This window comes from Salvia hispanica, chromosome 5 (genome assembly GCF_023119035.1).
Source record: "Salvia hispanica cultivar TCC Black 2014 chromosome 5, UniMelb_Shisp_WGS_1.0, whole genome shotgun sequence".
NCBI classification, from domain to species: domain Eukaryota; kingdom Viridiplantae; phylum Streptophyta; class Magnoliopsida; order Lamiales; family Lamiaceae; genus Salvia; species Salvia hispanica.
In genome coordinates, this window is record NC_062969.1 from 10,156,446 (window position 1) to 10,176,318 (window position 19,873).

The window sequence follows — 19,873 nt, forward strand, 5'->3', positions numbered from 1 at the left end:
TGACCGAAACCAAAGGATTAAACCTTATTAATAAGACATTGATAATACAATGCTTGTTATGCCAACATATATATATAAGTATAAATATTTTACATGCCACTCCATAGTGCGACATTTGAGTACGTGACATAAACCGTATACTCAAGAATGCTATAATTCGCCTCCGAATCGTGCAAATAAGTAGTCGTAACGGCATATCCCCGGGCGAATCGGAAGGCTCCAGTGCCTCCAATCACCGGCAGCTCGCGCGACGCCTCTGTCACGGGATTCCTTCCCGCAATGCTCACCGTGCTCCCGCTGAACTCTCCCGACGTTATGTAGAAGTTCATGTTGATGGCGACGGCCTGGTTTACGAGGTCCGCGGAGGTGCTGGTGCCCTGCGCCCGGGCGACTTGCTCGCCGTTTATGTCGGGCTCCGCGGTGATGAGGTCGTCGAAGACGTTGACCGAGCCGAAGCTGGTGGGGGAGGTGGCGGTGATGGAGGAGTTGGCCACGCGGTATAAGGTGGCGTTTTCACCTGCTCGGACGTCGTGGATGTAGAAATGGAGCTGTGTTATGTTCTCGCTGCCTCGGACGATGGTACGGACCCATGATTTTCCGGCAGCGGCGGCGGCTGTGGGGATTTGTTTTCTTGCTTGTGTGGCGATGAGGAGATAGGAGATTATTGAGAGGAGAAAAAGGGTGGTGTGGTTCTTCATCTTTTTTTTTTTTTGGTTCTTGAAGATTGGAGTGTTGAAGAAGGATGATTGTGTGTGTGTGTATATATATGGAGTTGGAGTTGAAATTTCGAACTAGAAGTTGCCTGTTTCATTTTGAAATGTTTGGCTTTTGATGACAAGTTGGATTAGAAAATATGGTACTACTACTATTCAAGTACTACTATAGTAGTTAGGCGGAAATTTTGGTTTAACTTGGTTCAATAATATATTTAGTATTCAAACATGAATTTGGTTTTGAATCTTGGTACGCAACAACATTAATCAATTTGACTAGTCTGTATATATACTTTTCCTTATTGATTGTTAGAAAATTATAAACTACTAGTATTTGATAACAAGGATTAATTAAATTAAGAATTAAGAAACTAAGTCTGCTCTTAACTATCTAATCCATCCATTAGCGGCTGCTGCCGACAGCCGTTTGTTTCGGTGCTCTGTAGCAAAACCAGCGACGGAACTACGTAGGGAACAAGCCCCCGCGCCTGCCTTTTTCCTCCTACCGACATCCGCCCCAGATTAAGCCCTGCACTCCAACCGTCCAGACTGCACAGAATTCGCCGCCGCCGCTGATTCTGTGAAATTGAAAAATTATTGGAGAAGATGAGACTTGGGCTTATAAGTTTTGGGCCATTTATATAATTGTTGGCTAATTTTAATTTTTGGATATAATAAACTAATAATGCCCTTGATATAATTAGCCGATTTCGATAAAAATTTGATGGCTATGTAAATGTTTATAATTTTATCAAATAAAATAATCTTAAGTGCAGTGTACTGCAATACTTCTCATGTTCTTTATAAATTTTGTTTACTCCCAAACCTCCTAATTTGCTTGGTACTTGGATTCAGATCACTTGGTGGTTTGATAGAATTAGAATTAGTATTATAAAATTATTGCAAGTGTCATGCAAGTAGTAGTTAATAAACTTATTAGCATGTGAAATTTATTTAAGAGATATTTGTAAAATAGATCACTTAGTGGTTTGGTAAAATTAGAATTAGTAGTATAAAATTATTTGCAAGTGTTATGCAAATAGTTGTTAATAAATTTATTAGTACGTGAAACTTATTTAAGATATATTTTTAAAATAGAAAGGAGATAGAATGAATTAATAATATATTACTTGTATACATTGAGAAATAGTAATTATTCAAAAAAAAAAAACAGAATGAGACTATTATTAAGCGATTTCAAGACATAGCGATTTGTCGAAAACAGTACCCTTCGCGAATTGGAGTCTCATTTTTTTTATTTTGGTCTGTCCACGAATAGGAGTTTCGGTTCATAATTACTATAAATGGAAAAGAGACATACATTCCACTAACTCAATCCACTCACATTTCATTTAAAACTACTAATATATACAAGTGAGACTCATATTCCACTAACTTTCTTCCACCCACTTTTCTTAACATTTCTTAAAACCCGAGCCGGGAGAAATGAGACTCCTATTCGCGGACTGAGGAATGTCATCTAGTGTGTCGTAAAAGCTGTACATGTGACATCTCTGACCTGAATCATACACTACTTTGTATATTGGTATATTTTATTATTATTTATATAATTAAGATATTATATTGGTATCATAAAGTGTAATATTATTTGATGAATTGAGATAGATCGGGTTAATATAATTAATGGTCTAAGATATATGTTCATGAAAGTTTTCATAAATTAAGTACAATTACATATTATTTTGCGTTTATAACATGCATTTTACTTTAAATATTAAGTGGTTAATTTATGTGTGTGCATGTGTATAATCCGTGTGTACATGGTAGTATTTTTATGCATGGAAAATATTCATAATGGATTAATGGCAGTGATTCTAAATAAATGTTACATAAATAAAATAAGTATAGCTAGTATAATTGTGCTGCATGCACGTATACACTTTGAAAAGTGCCACTAATATCTTGAGACAAATGTCAATTAGAAAAAAAATATGTAGCATGCATGGGTGTTATTTATCTAAATATAATTATCTATATTATTTTATGGGGAGGAGAGAGAATAATAAATAGTATGGTTTCACATTTTATTAAGAACGAAGGTTGAGAAATAAGAATGAGAATAAGAGAACAAAAGGGAGTGTAACAAATTTATTTCCGGGGAGTCAGTATTGATCATATAGCATCATAAGATGGAATCAGAGGTATAGATTAAAATACCTATCATATATAATGTGTTGTGTGTATAAATTACATTTTTAAATTTATGTGTGTTATTGTTACATAGTTAATTGCTATGTATAAGAATGGAGTGAATATTTGGATTGTATGATGTGAATCTAATATAGTTATGTATTAATTGGGATTATGTTGTGGAATGTGATATGGATATATGATTGGTGCAATGGATATGTGAGTGGTGCAATTGATACGTTTTATATATTGTAAAATAATTATTTGATGGAATATGATAGAAATATGTAATCGATGCCATGAGCATGTTTATACATGATTTTGGATTTAATTGAATCATTGAATTAAAGAGGATCTGTGACAGTCTTGCCCTAGATCTGAAATCACAGTGGACATATTGGGACCTTCGGGTCAATCTATTGGGACCTACGGGTCAATCATAGTGGGAGCTACGGGTCAATCATAGTGGGACCTACGAGTCGATCATATTGGCATATTGGAAATCCCGGACAGATATCAGGTTTGATTTGTCACAGAATAATAAACTGGACAGAGAGGCATATGTATATGAATATGAAATTGTTTATGATATTTAATGTTTATGGTTATATGTGTTGCTTAGAGATTTGTTTGATAATTGTAGTGTGAATTAAAGGTGAAATTTATACACTGAGTTGTGACTCGTATAAACCACTAGTATTTTTCAGGGGCAAGATATCAATGATATAGATAGATGTTGGTTTTTGAATGTATCTGATATGAGTGTTTTATTCCACATGTGAATTAATAGCTTTAAATTTTTGGATATATTTATTTTAAGAATATACGTCAAAAGGGTTAGAGTGTGACAGTACAGACATTACATGTAAAGTTAAATATTTTAACATTATTATTATTTTAAAAATTTCAGCCCCGACTTATTTAATTTTCTGCGTTAGCAGAATTTAAAATACAATTTGGTGATTTTCATAAAGTAAACCGAATTGTATTATAATTAAAATCAAAGTAAATCAAGTTGTATTGACACGGTATGGTGCGATTTAACAAGTTAAATATTTTAACATCATTATTATTTTAAAAATTTCAGTCCGGGCATATTTAATTTCCTGCGTCACTGAGCAAAACCAAACCAATTAGCAGAATTTAAAATACAATTTGGTGATTTTCATAAAGTAAACCGAATTGTATTATAACTAAAATCAAAGTAAATCAAGTTGTATTGACCCGGTATGGTGCGATTTAACAATTGGTTTATCCATATTTGTTGATTAACCAAAAATAAATCTAAAACTACACATCATGATCACACTCATATAAAGATAGCATTCTCAAACAAAAACAACTTAAATGTATAAATATTAAAATTACACAATTAACCCATATAAATGAAAATAAAAGGTTTAAAATTAGAAAACTAAGCAAATTATGCGCAAGTATGATGACTAATTATAATTGCAGTGGGATATTTCAATTACTAACCAAGCAGAAATTGTTCATTGAGTTACCGAGTATGCATTTGACTCTTCTTCTGTACCACGATCGATGGTCAAGTCTTTCCCACAAAAAAGGCTCCACTTGCTATGATTCAATATCAGAATCCTCAATCACAAACATGCCAAATTATCAATGAAGGGTTCGTGAAAAATGCAAGCTACATCCACTATGCTATGGATATGCTCAAATCTCAATATATATTTATGCAAATTAAATCACACCCCACAATAATGGTAATGAACATATATTTGTGATTACAACAATTGTAAAAAAAACAAATACTAACCTATATTTATTCCTTCCTCATCTCATAAAACATTTTTCTCCTTCTCTTTCCTTTATCATTTATTGACCCCACAATCCACTACACAATTTCAACTATTCTTTCTTTTCTCTTTTACTTTACCAATTACACATTAAAACTCGTGTCAATCCCAAATGACCTATTTCTATGGGACAGAGAGAGTATATATGTTTTTATTGACAATAAATTATGCAATTTATGTTATTTTAATTGGCCATTTTATATATATGTAACTTAGAAAAGTTATCACTGGACTAATTTTATACAGTTTATTAATATGCCAGTATTTTTGCTCAAATTGTTTACTTCTTCATCCGTACTTTAATTGTCGTCTCGTCACTTCTATAAATCTTGAATTTTCTGATTATTTCAGTTCTAATCCACGAAAATATATTCTCTATGTAAGTTACATCGTACAACAATGAAGGAGCATATGCTACTATAATTCAAAATTACATATATGATGTATTAGGTTGTAGTATGAGCTGTATATCTATTGCTGACATCTGCAGACCAGTTCAACAAGTTTTAAAATTATTTGTGTTGATATGTAAAGTAGTTATAATATTATTTTTGTCGATGATAAATTACTTAATTTATGATATAAAAATATCCATTTTTATATATCACTATGTAAGAAAACACATGCTTCACGCCAACCTAGAAGAGTTGTCACTACTAACTACGGTACTCTGTTGCTGCATTTAATTATTCAAATTATGCTTATAGATATAAAAATAGATATAAAATTATATCTATTCAAATGGATAGATATAAAAATAGAAATATTGTAACTATTCGTTTCCTATTAAGCCAGCCTTGTTTGACTAATTATGCTTATAACTGAACCAATATTTTTGGTCACAATACTTCTTCATCCATATCTTTGTGCTCGGTTCATCACTTCTATTTCCGTTTATTTCTTTCAAATATGGCAAACATCAATGCCGGAGTGATATGTTTGATGTTCCTCTCTCTCTTGCTATTTATTTCTAATGCCGAAAATTCATTGCCATTTTTGAAAACTAAAGTCATCGGACCACACCTAAAGGTGTCGAAGCTCCACTTCTACGTCCAAGACATAGCCGGCGGCGACAATCCCACAGTTTACGAGGTTGCCCGAGCCTCGATAACCGGGAATTCCTCGGTGAGGTTCGGTCAAGTCAAAGTGATGGACCACCTAATCACGGCTGAAGCCGACCAGGCTTCAGCCGTGGTGGGGCGAGTCCAGGGGCTCATAACTTCTGCGGATCTCGGAGTTATGGGCTTTGCCACCAACCTCAACTTTTATTTCACTGTTGGGGAGTACAATGGGAGCACCATCAGCATTGTCGGACGGAATGAAATCGGCCAGGCGACACGAGAGCTGCCCGTTGTGGGCGGGACCGGCCTCTTCCGGTTCGCCACCGGGTATTCGATAAGCTCCACTTATTCCTACGATGCGGCTACTAGTCACTCTGTGATTGAGTACACGTTTTATGTGAAAACGGCTGGCGCAAGGTTGAAGAATATTGAACATGAGTTCATGTGATTGTTTTATTGTTCTTTTATTTGTCTTCTTGTTGTAATAAAACGTGCTCTGTATTACGGTATTGTAATGTGAAATGCGCATGTTCTTTGTGTTTGATTCATTCTATCAGTTACAAGGTGATAAAATGATTTAGCCGACGACTCATTATCGAATTTAAATGTCCTAACTGACAGAGTGACTTATTAAAATTGTGGGCTTGTTTATCATGTCTTTCATTATGTATCTACTGCAGGATTCAAGAAAGGTAATTTAAAGAAAGCAGTGAAATATGAGTACTAATTTCATAGAGTACTCCTTCAGTCGACAAATAGAAAGTCACATTTCTTTATGGCACATGTTTTATGAAATATTATAAAGAAGGTGACTGAAAAAAGTTTGTGGAATTCCCGCTATTATATATTCCCTCTATTCACTATTTAAAGACTCATTTTGTCATTTTGAGTTATCCACAATTAATAAACCTTTTTTACTTTATTAGTACAATTATAGTATGTGGACCTCACATTCGACTAAATTTTTACACACACAATCCATTATAAAACTAATACTACAAAAAATGGGTTTCTCATTCCACTCATTTTCTCTCTTTACTTTTCCTCATAAAATCAAACAATTTCTTAAAACTCGTACCGAGTTAAAAAGACTCTTTAAATGAGGGGTGAATGAGTACTTTTTTCGTCATATTAAATATGAAACATTTGTTGTTCGAATGAGTGTTATTTTGTGAGTGATGAAGAGAGATGAAAAAGTAGAGATAGTGTTATTTTCATTTTTGAAAACGTTTCGTTTTTAATAGGACAATAAGAAAAAACATTTCATTTTTAATGCAACATGGGGAGTATTAATTTTAAATGAAATGCGAGTAAAATAAGTTAGTGGAATGTGAGGTTTATTACCATTTATAATAAAATAAAATGAAACCCCTATTGGCTGACGGACCAAGATGAAAAAATGGGACTCCTAATATCCGACGGAAGGAGTATTAATTCATACTCCCTCTGTCACGCAATAAATGTCCTATTTTTGATCGATTTGGATTTTAAGAAAGTGATGATACTTTTCTATATTAATTTTATAATAAAATGTAAGTGAAATATGTTAATGAAATATAAGATACACATGTCAAAAATAATAAAAGTAAAATGAGAAATTTATTAAATGTGAATGAAATGAGTTAATAAAGTTCAAAATCTATTTAAAAAAAATTAAAGTGAAATGACACATTCAATAAGGAACGTCGCAAGACGAAAAGATGAGACACATAGGGATGCAGAACTGATAGAAACGTATGAGAATGATTAACTGATAGATACAGAACTCAACTAAGAACTTCGGAGTATAAAAACTCAATGTAAAATTATATAAGATCAACAATGAGGCCTTTATATAGGCACCTTTATATAGGCAAAGTGAAATCCTAAACTTATAGAAAATAAAACTAAAAGGAAAATAACTATAAAAAAAATAAGGAAAAAAGGAAAACCTAATATTGTAAAAGGAAAAACAATTACTCCTAATATTTTTCCCTCTACCATATTTTTCCATCTATTAATTTTACTAACAACAAAATAAATAAAACACAAAATATATTTTCTTAGCCTCCAAATTTTATCTTCTATTAACTGTATCAGATAGTAGAGACTAAAGGAGTATGAACATAGATAAATTTCCAATATGATTACAAAATTTGCATTTACGCTCTCCAAAGCATTTTAGGTGTTGAATAAAATTTGATCAATTTTTCATAGCGGCTTGTTGGTAGATGAAGAATGGTAGTTGGAAGGGAAAGACTCAAGTGATCTAACCTAACTACTTTAGACAAGTAGTAATTGATTATGATTCATGAATAAGTGGTGGATGAATGTATAATTTTCTTGATCCAGTAACTTAAGGATATTTTGTCCTGTAGTGGTCAGCCGGCTTGGTGGAAAAGACCAAATATATTTATTTTATTTTCATCGAAGAAATAAGTGAAAGGAACGTGATGAACTCAATAAATTAGCGAAGAAGAGAAAGTGGTCATTTTTGTCCTATTTTATGTAAATTATTAATATTTCGAGGGATTTCAAAAAGTAGGTGGTCTATTTTTAATCCTATTTTATGTAAATTTTTATATATTTGATTTTTTATTTTAATTATCATCAAGTGTTATTTTATACTTTGATTAGGATAAATATATATTTTTCTGTAAATTTGATTTCATTTTTACTATAAATCTCAATTACTAATAGAATTGATAAATTCAGAGATTTTTTTTAATCCCGATTTTTGCGAAGAACATGAAATTATATTGCATATCGAGACTAAAGAGGGGCCCAAACTGGAGGGTCCTGTGGGCTTTGCTCTTACTGGAATCCATACGAACTAGATTGTTCACTTTTTTTTCTTTTATAAGAAATGCAACTTTTATTTATGTTAATTAAGTTTTACCAATTAATAGTGTTTATTAATAGAAATGAGACAATCACCCCTTAAAAGAGGAGGGTTATCTACACTTTTATAGGTGTGCTAAGATCGTTACCAAGTCGATGTGAGACAAGATTTTAGAGAATTTAACACGCCCCTCACGTGTGGGCCGGAATAACACATCGGACTTCCATCACGTGGGTAGGGAAGAGAAGAGATAAACGAGATATAATCCATCATCGACTTGGGCCCGCTCTGATATCATATTAGAAATGGGGCACTCACCCCTTAAAAGGCCTTATAAGGGGGAGGGTTATCCATACTTTTATAGGTGAGCTAGGATCGTTACCAAGTCGATGTGAAACAAGATGTTAGAGAATTTAACACTTTTAATAAGTTATTACTATTATTTAGTTTAAAATTTTTATTATTAATAATAAAATACTTGACTCAAAGTTGTTTTACTGTCTCTTTGTTTTAGGAGAAGCTCTATATGTTTCAGGGAGATCTTCTACTAAACAATCTCCTCCATTTATTTTTATTTGATCAAACTTTCTGCTGGTTAAATCTTATACTAGTATTTTTTTTGTTAATTGAGTTCAGTCAATATAGGTGGGTTAAATCCTATCCTTTTATTATTAAATAACCTTTTGGGGGTCTAGACAACAATTTCTATAAAATATACTCCCTCAGTCCCACATAATTTGACCCAATATTCTATTTTGGATCGTCCCATATAATTTGACACACTTCACTTTTATCATATTTGGTAGTGGACCCCATATTCCACTAACTCATTCCTAACATTTTATTATAAAACTAATATTTTAAAAATATGATCCACATCCCACCAACTTTTTCAATCTACTTTCCATTAAATTTCTTAAAACTCGTGTCAGATCAAAGTGTCCCAAATTATGTAGGACGGAGGGAGTACATAATTATAATTATTACTTTTATAAGTTCTAACAATCAGGTCATCTACAATGCAATCACCTCGGATGCGGCTGCATTGTGATTGGAAAAGCAGAGGGGTCGCCCGCCATTCCACCCCCATGCGGCGCAATGCCCAGCCACTCGACTGTTTTCCTGGCACCCTTGTGGTCGAGGGGGCATTCACAAGATTATTTTCGTACATTGTTTTTTATTTACAATAATAAATTTAATTAAAAAATTAAGAAACAAATAATTAACAATAGCTCATACTAAAATTTAGCCCATGGATATATAGTAGAAGAATATGTTTTAAAATATGACTTCATAATTCTTTTCAATGTGGATGAAACACTTTGTTTTATTGAAATACTCTGTAAATAAATCGATTTATTTTTCAAGAGGATAAAATGAGAAAACACACAATAACAATAAAAGAATAAGCAATAGTAATAACTTATATAGAAATGTGATTTATTTGACTTTACAACTCATGAGTGGACTTTGTCATTCCAGACTTTCCAGTATATAGAAATGTGATTTATTTGCTGTATTTTAGTTTAGGGTGTGACTTATATATAAAGGAGTATATTTTCATGCACAAAAACAAGGATTTATTCCCGTATTTCTCTATTAATCTCCGTGACTCTATCGCATTGTTTTCGGTATTCTCTTAAACAATGAGATCAACCGAGTTTTCTCTATATGTATGTATTAAACACTATTAATTACTATAGCATTTATATTATTTTTCTGAAACCCAACCAAAAGAAACTTCAAATTAAGACAAACCAAGAATAGCTAACAATATGGAAAAGATTAGGAGCATAGGATCGATTAAAATGAAAGTCGTCTCTTTTGACTGCGCCACTTTAAAAATAAATGTCAAAGAATGAAATGCATTAGATCAAATTAACCAAGACTACTTCTAATATTCTCTTTCATTTTTCAATTAAAGTCAAATAAACAACCCAATTGTTGTGCTAACATAATCATATTTAATCCCAGATTCCAAATAATTTTTTACCAACCAGCAGTTGTTAAACGTGGGAAAGTAATTTAGACAACTTCTAATGTTCTCTTTCAATTTTCAATCAAAGTCAAATAAACAACCCAATTGTTGTTGTTAATATATCCATTAGTACTTTTTAAACAAACCTTGTAACGTGGGAAAATTAATTAGTCCTACCTTAATTAGAAATTGACACTTGATCAATTCTGACTATTGCTCTAGAATCAAACTGTCTATATATAGTCACCCTTCTTCAACACTTCAAATATCCTCTCCTTCAACATATTTCCAATTAGGGTTTACTCAACTAGACTCCAATACACTCTAGAGAGAGAAGATGGAGAATCCAAAATTAGGCCATCTCTTGATAATTTCCTTCATGTTGATGATCACCGTTGCGGCCGCGGCCCCAACGTGGTCCCACTCGATCTGCCGTGGAAAGAAGCAAATAACAACGTTTCATTTCTACGTGCACGACGTACGAGGGGGCCCAAACGCCACCTTGTACCCGGTCGCCAGTGCTCCCATCACGGCAGATTCTCCGACGAGATTCGGCCAAATCAATGTGTTCGACGACCTTGTCACAGCCGAGCCGGACATCAGCTCCCCGGAGGTCGCGAGAGTGCAAGGAACCACCACCTCCGCGGACCTCCGGGTGCGGGCGGTGTCCATGAACATGAACTTTTTCATAACGGCAGGTGAGTTCAAAGGAAGCACCATCAGCGTCGTTGGCCGGAACGCAGTGTCCGATGCCGAACGGGAGCTGCCGGTGGTTGGCGGAACAAAGGCTTTCCGGAACGCTCGTGGATATGCAATTACCAAGTCTTACTCAAATGATGTTGCAACAAATTATAGTGTCATTGAATACACTATTTATGTGACTTCTACTAAACTCTGATTCTTTTAACTTGGTGCATGTATGTCATTTTATTTTGTTATCTTATTTGTGATTTATATAATTGATTGTATGATTTTTGTTTTTAAATTTGTTGAAGGAATTGTTCATATAGAGGCTCGTAGTCAACGTCTTTATTCCCAAGTTGTGACATTTGTGCTTTTGCAGAATTTCATGTTACTAGTACTAACTACAGTATTTTATTTTGGTTGGGTGTATGCGCGATTTGGCATTATTAAAGTAATCGGATGTAATTATGCAACGTGTTAATATGATAGAAAACATGTAACCAGAAAAAAATGATAGAAAACCAATCTTTTCTATCTAAAAGTACCAACAAAATCTAGGCTTGGACTAGACTACTTGGCTCGAATATGGGTTTTAAACAGTCCAATTTGATAGGCCCAAAGCAAAAGGAATTGATTATCGCGGATCGGCGTAGCCATTTTCTTATCGAAATACATTATTTTATTGATATTCTTGATTTTTTTGGGATCATTTTTTTGCATCACATTGTATATATAAATCTTTTTCACATACAAAGAATAGTTCAAATTTTCGAAAAATACGTTATTAACTCTCCTATGTTCATATATAATCCTTATATTTTTCGAAATTTCCATAAACAAAATTTGATAGATTTCAAATTTTGTTACATGTCGTTCATACGTAAATCTAAACAATAAAATTTCATCCTCGTACTATATCTATATCTATATCTAGAACTACACATTAGCTTGCTCATATCTTATAATGGTTGAAATGTGAGGAGGTTGACTGGGAGAGGCAGATATTTCCGACATATTGAGAAAACCGAATTTTAATTAGGGACATCTTGTTGATATAGTTGTGTGATAGTGAATCACATTGTGACGTATGTGACGTGTCTGCCTTTTGCGACATTAAGATGTGTCATCACATTCAAAACACGCCTATCTCAATCCCTCAACTATTATAAATTTATAGTTACGCATTTATGGTAGATGTTTGGTTATAAAAAATAAAGTGTCCATATATTATTATTTTAATGGTACACAAGTTGGCACTTACATCTGGCCAACATAATTGTTATGGTGACCACTGGAGATGTTTTTTAATTTTATACCAGTAGGCGTGTTATCAGGTACTAACTAGTTTATAATAATACTATCTCCGTTCCTGGAAGTTTGACACAGTATACCATTTCAGTCCGTTCCTAAAAACTTGACACATTTTATTTTTACTGTTTTTGGTTGTGGACCTCATATTCCACTAGCTCATTCCTACTCACATTTTATTTTAAAACTAATACTTTAAAAATAAGATCCACATCCCACCAACTTTTTCAACTCATTTTCCATCACATTTCTTAAAACCACTGACGGATCAAAGTGTGTCAATATTTGGGGGACGGATGTAGTAACCAAGGGCGGACATACACAGTGCCTTGGGGGACTCATGGAACCCCCAAGAATTTATATTACTATATTTATACTACAAGTTGCTAGTTCACTTGGTAGCACATTGGCAAGCTGCCTTGCTTGCTACCCACTTTGCCTGAGTTCGAATCCTATCAAGTACAATTCAGGTTTTGTCAATTTAATTTGTAATTTTATGACGTTTTTTTTATTTTTCTTACAGCTATTATGCAAAAAAAATTTATGTTTAAAAAGTAATAATTATTTAATTAATTAATTTTAAATTTATTCATAATTGAAATTTCATTTTTCTTTTAGCTATTTTTTGTGATTTTATTTTCTATTTTTCTGCAACTTTTATACACAAAAATTTTCATGTTATATTAATTAATTAATTTATTTCAAATTTATTCATAATTGATATATTAAATATATACATATTTCTAGTTTCCATATCATTTAATTATTTTATCTCATTACTCATCTTCATCACATCTTAATAATGTCGAAATGTTTGGCTGCGCCGCTATTAAAAAAAAATAATACCATGATTAGTTACTACTCCCTCCGTCCACGAATAGGAGTCCCGTTTTTTCATTTTGGTCCGTCCGCGAATAGGAGTCCCGGTTCATAATTACTATAAATAGTAAAAAGGCCCCACATTCCACCAACTCATTTCACTCACATATCTTTTAAAACTAATATAAATAAGTGGGACACATATTCCACTAACTTTCTTCCACCCACTTTTCTTAACATTTCTTAAAACTCGTGCCGGAAAGAAGTGGGATTTCTATTAGCGGACGAAGGGAGTATATAATTGGACCCCCAACATTAAAATCCTGCGTCCGCCACTGGTAGTAACCAAAAACTAATATATCAAGTTTGTATGTTAATAATATCAACACAATGACATAAATTTATCAATATTCTTGTGTTGATAAATTTATGTCTTTGTGTTGATATTTAAATTTCCATGGTGTACTGATATAATTATGTCATTGTGTTGATAATTTTAATACACAGAATTGAAAGTTATTAGCTATTACTGTAAATTAGTTAGCACACTAATGCAACCCTTATCCAATATCCATATACGTGTAAATGGCATAATTTAAAAATCATTTATGAAGTTTACTCTAAGTTAGTTAAATTTTTATTTTGCTGTAGCTAGGAAGGAATCATATACGATGCTGAATTTTTAGGCTGAAGGAGTTCAGGTTAAACAAGTATAGAAATTTAAGCAATACTTAAAAGTCTGATAGTAGTAGGTGGCTCATGCTTTGTATCACACTCAATTATTTAAAAATAATTTTCTTTGATAAGTTGATGAATTAGAAGTCTTAATGGTATCAAATCAAATAGGAGTAACGCATTATTATAATGGTAACAAATAAAGCATTATTATCTACATGTCATAACTTTCATGTGATTTTCCATATCTAATTTTGAAAAAAGTGAAATGAATTTTATGTTCCTGTCTATCACTGTCACAAAATAATTCAAATAAAAACAAGCGATAGAAAATTTATCGAGAAGCACATTTCATGTCGAGGGGACCATATATAATAATCTTCTCTCCCGTATATCTCAGTGACTTTCACTAAGAGAAATTTTTATTTTTGTAATTATTTTTTACTTATCATTCAATTTGATAGTGCAATTTTTCTTAATCTTTCTACACGTTTGATTAATTTGTATTTAATCTTATAAACAGTACAAATTATTCGAGTCATGCATTACAAAAAAAGCGGCAATTTAGCTAGCTAGTACCGTATTTAATTAGTGTATATCAAAAAATTTAGTAGCAAATGAGCGCTTATTTTTAGTGATGATTGAGATTGATATCAATTTCTTTATTTTGATGTCATTGAGATAAGGTTTAAGCATCCCCTATTAGCTAGCATGTTATGCATGCAAGTTGAATTGGAAGAGAAAATACAGTTGGCCGTATGGGATCCACTCAAAAATGAAATTTATATACAATAATTTTAAATTTTCTTTTTAATAAAAAAATAAATGTGGAAAAAAATAATTATAAATCTTAATCGAATTAGTAAAAAGTGGTTAACAATAAAAATATCAAACTAAGACACAATTAATAATTTTTTTTAAGATACTAGTACCGTATTTAATTAGTAGTATGTCATAAATATTATTAAGTTATAAACATATCACTCCCATAGTTATTTTTTTGGCAAATGAGCTAGGAGCTTAGGATTAATCAAATTGTTTCCAATACTGGCTATATTTATTATCTATAAATTAGGAGTAGAATATTAGGTTAGATATAACTGTCCAATAATGTGGTAAGATGATAAGGGGTATTGAGTCGAGAGATCCATAGGAGAAAGTTGTGAGGAAATCGAGCCTCGTCAATCAATCCAGTGAGATTATGATTTGCGAACCGAAAAATAAAAGAAAGAAAATAGACGTAAACTTGTTAATTCATTGATTCATTCCAAACGATAACAATAGCTTCTATTTTAGTAACTTTGCGCGAACAAGAATATAGATATCCTAAAAATAAGATAAATCAAAACTAACTACTCCTAGTAATTAATAAAGACACGAGGATGTTTCTATAAATATGCACGTATCATAAAACCCTCTTGTATAAATTTTACTTTTCAACTGAGATAAATACTATAGTAATTAAGATCTTAGTCGTCCTGCAAATTGAATTAAATTAAATTAAATTAAATATGACCACTCTTATTCATTAGGCGGAAACAAATATCAGACACCGAAAGCTACCCAAATTATTTTACCAAATTATAGTAGCAACTTAATTTATTCTGCCTAGAAGTGATTTGAACATGATTGAATACCTATATCTTATAGTAGTATTTTGTTTTATGATATTGAATTTCATAACTTAATCATAGATGGATAATCATATGATAAAACTCATAGTCAATCCTTTCCAAGTTCCAATTGAATTAATCACACAATTTAATCACAGATGGATAATCATTCAATTAAATTAATCTAACAGCTTAATCCTAGATGGATAATCATATGATAATGTTCCATATCTTAATCCTAGATAGATAATCATGGAGTAATAATGAGTCATAGAGTTCATCAAATATGTAACCATGCATCTATATAAACCCCATTCATCATCTCAAAACATATCCTCGCCTTCAACACCCTCACCAAATTAGGGTTTCCTCCAAAAAAAAAAATGAAGAACTTAACAACATTTAGTCTTCTCTTAACAATTGTCGCCCTCCTCACGGCCGCCGCCACCACTGCGGGGGACACCCCATGGTTCCAAACCTTCTGCCAAGGAAACAAAGCCACCACCAAGCTTCATTTCTACGTCCACGACATCCGCGCCGGCCCTAACGCCACCTTGTTCAACGTCGCCAACTCCTCCATCACCAACACCTCCCCCACCGCCTTTGGCCGGGTCAACGTCTTTGACGACAAGGTCACGGTGGGCCCGGAGCTCGGCTCGGAGGAGGTGGCTAGAGGCCAGGGCACCACCACTTCCATGGACCTAAATGTTCAAGCATACTCCATGAACCTCAACTTCTTCTTGACCTCGGGTCCGTACAAGGGGAGCACCGTCACCATCAACGGCCGGAACCAATTCGCCGATGCCACGAGGGAGCTTTCCGTCATCGGCGGGGCCAAGGCTTTCCGGAATGCTCGTGGATATGCAATTACAAGTAGCTATTCTTATGAGGAGGTCAACAACTACAGTGTGCTCGAGTACACGGTTTATGTCACCACGCCTAGGAGATGCTCGTATATCGAGAGGGCTTAATAAGATCGTTTTATTAATTAGTGGGCGTCTCTATCGTTTTATTTCCTCTTGTGTTTGATGGTGGAATTATCTATGAATAAATGATGTCCACACATTGCTTAATTAATATGATAAGATGTGTATTTTGAAGGAAAAATATAAGTCTTCTATGATGTGGAATGGTGACTTGAATGTTCCGATGATTGATCTGAGGGGAATCGTTGTACCAATTGAGCTAGTTTCGAGATGTGTGGCTTGATTACTAGTGCATGTTTGATGTTGCAATGAAGTACATGTGCCGTTTTGGACAATTGTTTTATATATCATAAATGGAACTCAAAACGGTATATTATACATAATCGCACAATGAGCATCAATATTTAACTAAGTTAAGGTCACAAAGGGCTTTTCATCGATAGATATTGCAATAATTGTACGATTTTTCTTGTGCTATCAATCGTGGAACTTTTATGTGGAAAAGATTGAAACGCTATTGTGGTATTCCACGGAAAGTAAACAAGGAAACGTGCTATGTTTTGTTTTACTACGTGAATGTGTGTGATTTGGTTAATTTATTTGTTATAGCTTGTGGTACAATTATCTGGCATATTAATTTTATTTTAATTTATTTGAGAATTCAAACTTATTAAGATGTGTAAGTAATTTATCTTACTAGCGTGGCACTGTGATTGACCACCTTCAGTTTGTGTTCAATCGTTTTGGTTTTGATTGTATCACTCGCCTTTTGTCTATGCTAGAGAACGAATATATAGAATCATGTACTCTATCATATACTTTCTCAGTCTCCTTTTAATGGATACCATTTGACTTAATACAAATTTAAAAAAATGTAATAGAAAGTGGATGGAAAAAGTTAATGAAATATAAATCTTATTTTTATAATAAAATATGAATGAAATGAGTTAATGAAATGTAAGATCTATTACAAAAGTAACAGTAAAAAAAAATAAGTGTTGCAATTAATTGGGAACAAACAAAAAAGGAAATTGGAGCCAATTTATGATGGACAGAAGGAGTATACCGCATAATACTAAGAATAATATTCATATTTAAGCACGATAAATTATCGTGTAAAAAATTAGAATATTTATTGCAATAATGATTATCTTTAATTTAATTGTAATATCAATTAGCTATAGTCACGCACTCCCTCCATCCTCTAACATGTGTCCCACTTTGACATGGCACGGTACAAATGTAACAGAAAGTGAGTTGAAAAAGTTAGTAAATTATGAGTCCTACTTTATATATGGAGTAGTTTTATACTACTTCTGTCTTTTAAAAATAGAAACTATTTTCTTTTTGATCCGTCCTTTAATTATAGAAACTTTCTATTTAGGATGTGAATTCCATAATCCACTAACATTACTTCCAATACTTTTTCTTTCCATCTTTCTTAGGTACTTTACAATTCTTTTCTCTTACTCTACTAATTGTACATTCAAATTCGCGTCATTTCAAAAGTTTTTATTTTTCAAGGACGGGGGTAGTACTTTATAAAATGTGAATAAAAATGAATTAGTGGAATATATAGTAGAAATGAAGCGAGACAATTAATATGAAATGAATCAAAATGAAAAAATTGAGACACATAATGAGGAACACGGAAGGAGTATAATGTAAATAACTAGAGTAGAGCATCCTTATAATTAGAATACGGCATTACTATAGTAGTATCACTGGTATAATATTTTCTTGGAGCTTTATTATAGTCTTTAAATCGAGTAAATCGAATACTCGATTTGTACGTATCTTATTTTATACTCATATATAGGTCGTAATCAAAATTACTTTCTTCATACCCCCTATTATAACACTCTCCAAATTAATATACATTTACTTTTAAGGTCGGAAATCGATAGTACACTTACTAATACTAGTAGTACTTAATTTACGTGTCAAATTTATTAACTCACGCAATGGCCCCCCAAATCTATATCCAAGCAATCCGAACTTGTTAAAGGCCGCAAATACAGATGTACTTAAATCTATAATGAAGCTGATGTAAGTATTCAAAGTCTATAATTATATCATCTTAATTATTTAATCCTATACTTTAGCTAATCCAAGGGTTCAACATTTTTAAATCAGTCCATCTATATATGATTAATTGATTAATTCTATATAAACTCCTTTTATCACCCCCTCAAATTATACCATCAACACATTGATCCCCAAAAAGAAAACCCTAAAAAAAAAAGAAAATATGAAAAACCCAACAATTAATATTCTGTTAACAATTTCCTTCCTCCTCATCACCACCACCGCCGCCGCAACCCCATGGTTCGAAAACCTTTGCATATGTAAGAAAAACACAACAAAGCTTCATTTCTACGTCCACGACGTCCGAAGCGGCCCCAACGCCACCTTATACAACGTCGCAAACTCCTCCATCACCGCCACCTCCCCCACCGGCTTCGGCCGGATCAACGTCTTCGACGACAAGGTCACAGCGGAGCCGGACATCGCCTCGGAAGAGGTGGCGAGAGCGCAGGGTTCCACCACTTCCGTGGACCTCCAAGTCTCGGCGGCATCCATGAACCTCAACTTCTTCTTGAAGGCGGGGAAGTTTAACGGAAGCACGGTCACCGTTGTCGGCCGGAACCAGTTCTCCGACGCGGAGAGGGAGCTGCCGGTTGTCGGCGGCAACGGGGCCTTCCGGTATGCTCGTGGATATGCGATTACTAGGAGCTATTCTAATGATGCGGCAACGAATTATGGTGTGCTCGAATATACGATTTATATCAGGACTTCTAGAAAATGTTCTTGAACGTTTTTATTAGTACACATCGATCGTGTGTATAGTAACAGTATAAATGTGGTTTTTTATTCATGATGTTTGTGGTCTCTGGATTATGTTAGAATAAATGATGTGTACATATATTGATATTGTCCCACAATGTATAATACGACCTTTATTTTTTTGTTCCTCGTATTGTTCAACATCTGCGAGTTTTCTTTTTATGAATGGCCTTATAAAATTAATTTATTTTTACTTATATTATTTTATAGTAATAAAAAATTAGAAGAATGATTTTGATCTTGATGTGGAAATAATTATGTAATACGAAAATTTATTCTTTTACTAAGTTATTGCATAAGGGTTAATAGTTAATACTCTATTCGTTCTCAAAAAATAGATAAATTTATAAATGACATGAGTTTAAATATGCAATTGGTAAAGTAAGAGATAAATGAAAAAAGTAAGAAAGATTAGAGGGAAAAAATAATGGAAATAGTGTTAATGGATTGTGAGATC

At 33.1% G+C, this 19,873-nt stretch overlaps 5 protein-coding genes across 5 annotated transcripts; 4 read left to right on the forward strand and 1 right to left on the reverse strand.

Moving 5' to 3' along the window:
* Positions 1 to 745, reverse strand: LOC125187874 (dirigent protein 21-like). The gene has a single exon (XM_048084518.1). The coding sequence runs from the start codon at positions 696 to 698 to the stop codon at positions 90 to 92; it is 609 nt and encodes a 202-aa protein (XP_047940475.1). The 5' UTR covers positions 699 to 745; the 3' UTR covers positions 1 to 89.
* A 4,754-nt stretch (positions 746 to 5,499) lies between these two features.
* On the forward strand, positions 5,500 to 6,293 carry LOC125187803 (dirigent protein 22-like). The gene has a single exon (XM_048084446.1). The coding sequence runs from the start codon at positions 5,594 to 5,596 to the stop codon at positions 6,191 to 6,193; it is 600 nt and encodes a 199-aa protein (XP_047940403.1). The 5' UTR covers positions 5,500 to 5,593; the 3' UTR covers positions 6,194 to 6,293.
* A 4,538-nt stretch (positions 6,294 to 10,831) lies between these two features.
* LOC125191339 (dirigent protein 11-like) lies at positions 10,832 to 11,609 on the forward strand. The gene has a single exon (XM_048088880.1). It carries the CDS (start codon positions 10,882 to 10,884, stop codon positions 11,440 to 11,442), a length of 561 nt encoding a protein of 186 aa, XP_047944837.1. The 5' UTR covers positions 10,832 to 10,881; the 3' UTR covers positions 11,443 to 11,609.
* Positions 11,610 to 16,026: 4,417 nt separating this feature from the next.
* On the forward strand, positions 16,027 to 16,614 carry LOC125189378 (dirigent protein 21-like). Its single transcript, XM_048086660.1, has one exon. It carries the CDS (start codon positions 16,027 to 16,029, stop codon positions 16,612 to 16,614), a length of 588 nt encoding a protein of 195 aa, XP_047942617.1.
* A 2,125-nt stretch (positions 16,615 to 18,739) lies between these two features.
* Positions 18,740 to 19,542, forward strand: LOC125186126 (dirigent protein 21-like). Its single transcript, XM_048082459.1, has one exon. It carries the CDS (start codon positions 18,821 to 18,823, stop codon positions 19,382 to 19,384), a length of 564 nt encoding a protein of 187 aa, XP_047938416.1. The 5' UTR covers positions 18,740 to 18,820; the 3' UTR covers positions 19,385 to 19,542.
* The last annotated feature ends 331 nt before the right edge of the window (positions 19,543 to 19,873 follow it).